General features: G+C 37.9%; 1 protein-coding gene across 1 annotated transcript in view; it reads right to left on the minus strand.

The window, feature by feature from the left end:
* LOC144660781 (peroxisomal trans-2-enoyl-CoA reductase-like) overlaps positions 1–2,308 on the minus strand; it is a 46,418-nt gene extending 44,110 nt beyond the window's left edge. The window contains 2 exon segments of the mRNA XM_078521507.1: positions 1,966–2,113; positions 2,115–2,308. Coding sequence (XP_078377633.1) covers positions 1,966–2,113; positions 2,115–2,197 — 231 coding nt within the window. The 5' untranslated portion in view covers positions 2,198–2,308.
* Between the last annotated feature and the right edge of the window lie 59 nt (positions 2,309–2,367).

Consider the following 2,367-nt stretch of genomic DNA (forward strand, 5'->3'; position numbering starts at 1 on the left):
AACCGATAACTATTTGCAGTCCTTATACGTGAGATGACACAAACATCTCTGTCACTTTCATATGGGAGTCCCCCCCAACATAAGAAAAAGTGACGATCATGTATATTTAACAATTATTCTATGAGCCCGCGTTGGATACGAGGTGGTAAATAGCCAACGAGGCGCGAAGCGCCGAGTTGGCTATAACGACTCGTATCCAACAAGGGCGAATAGAATAATTGTTTTATTAAATTCTTCTTTAAGTTTAAATCGACTGGACATTTCAGTTTGATGTAAACGAAGTGATAGCATGTGGAGGCGGGAAAATTTGTGGCGCAGCGTTCACTTCTTGAGTTCAATGAAACACGCAAGGAAAGCGAGCGAGAGAGTTTTCTTCCCAAGATTTTCATCGAAAAATCTCCTCTAAGGTCGTCTATGTATCCTGAAAATTGTGACAACAGTTAAGATTTACGGGATGATCCGAAGCAAAAGCTTTTCTGGAAACTACACGTCTTCTGCAAGTAGAACGAAGCAAGTGTTTACATTGTACTTGTAATTTACGGCTCCACGGCTGTCATCAAGACTGCTATATTATTTGTAGCGAAATTGAGCTCAAAGTGAAACAGGTTTATTGAAGTATAAAAGGACAAGACCAAGATTGAAAGGTAACAATCTTTACAGAAGTGCTGAGCCTAATATTATGACGTACAATGAATGAAACTGTGTCAGTTTGCCGTTCTTTCGTAAATTATTTGCTGCTTTTCTACTTTTTATATTCACTCGCTCTTGTTGTGCATTTACAAGTATTATTAATTAAACTTTTTGCATCAATTCTTTTGTTTTGGGTAGTTAATTTTACTATGGCATTTCTGTGGTTTTTGTAGGCACCGCTGATTATTCTTGTTCATAAAGCTCGCCAAATTTGCTGTTTTCAACCATTTTTTCTGATGGAACTGTCGCTTCCCATAGAAAAATTTTACGCTGAGCGACACTTGCCGCACTCATTTCCCATATAAGGTCAAACATAGGTATACGAGCTGATAACCAGGATTCAGTGAACCAATCAGAAAGCTAGAAATGCAATATCCGAGGTTGAGAATTTAATAATTTAAAATAATTAATGGAGGTCACCGAACTAGTTTAGCTTTCAAGTTATATTGGGTGACCTGTTACTGTTTGAATTTTGAATTTATATTTGTATAAACTTTGTACTGTTCATGTAACTTTTGCGATAATTCATTACCTAAAAACATTATAAACTCCGTTTAAAAAACATTATAAAACATTATAAACATTATAAAACATTATAAAAACATTATAAACTCTGTTTACCTAATGATTTTAGTTAATGCAGTGTATTATCGCAAATTTTTATTGTAAAGTGTTTTACTACCGTATTTATTCGATTAAGCGCCCTGGGCGCTTATTAAATTTTTGGACTTTGAGGGTGGGCGCTTATTCGAGGTGGGCGCTTATTCGAGGCTGGGCGCTTATTTAATTTTCACCATTTTTAGCAAGTAGTACGTTTATTTTGCAGGAAAGCAATGTATAATAACTAAACATGAAGGTGTACGAAAGCTAAATTTTAAATGTTCATTGAAAGTTTCAGTAAAAAAACTAAAAAAACTCGGTCTTCGCGATAGTCTCTTAGTAGTACTTAGTCAATTTTAATCTCAAATTCAACAACAATCAAAATTCCCCCTTGTGCCCTCATTTTAGGGGGGTTGGGGGTGGGCGCTTATTCGAGGCTGGGCGCTTATTAACTTTTCCTACCTACAGGGTGGGCGCTTATTCGAGGTGGGCGCTTATTCGAGGTTGGGCGCTTAATCGAATAAATACGGTAAATCGCTACTTATACATGTACTTGTAAAAACTTAACTTTTATTCTTGTAATTCTTTTTTTATTCCTGTAACTTTTTTTTGTGATTTTTACAGTAGAAAGAAGCGTTGTTGTTGTTATTTAAGGAACATAAACTTATTATTCACCTGTTGTTCTTGTCTGATGTTACATGGTACAACCTTCACCTCAGAACTGCTTGAGGGTTGTATGTACCGCGCTAGTTCATCTGCAGCTTTCTGTAGTCTTTCTTCCTTTCTTGACGAGATGACAACTTTGCTGCCGAGATAAAGTAGCTATTGCTTTTCCAATACCGGTACCCCCGCCAGTAACAATAGCCACTTTGCCTTCAAATAAACCAGCCCGAAACACTGACCGCATCGTGAATCACAGACTCAAAACATCGCCTCGCGTGTCACACGCGCGTGAGCTCGAGCTCGCGATTAGTCATACGCATGCCCAAATGATCAATCAAAGGCGATGGCAGGCCAGAATGATTGCAGGCGCATACAATCTAGAGCCTTCGCTTCCATTAACCAGCGGTGCTAATT

Source organism: Oculina patagonica, chromosome 7 (genome assembly GCF_052425735.1).
Source record: "Oculina patagonica isolate OP01 chromosome 7, crgOcupat, whole genome shotgun sequence".
Lineage (NCBI taxonomy): Eukaryota > Metazoa > Cnidaria > Anthozoa > Scleractinia > Oculinidae > Oculina > Oculina patagonica.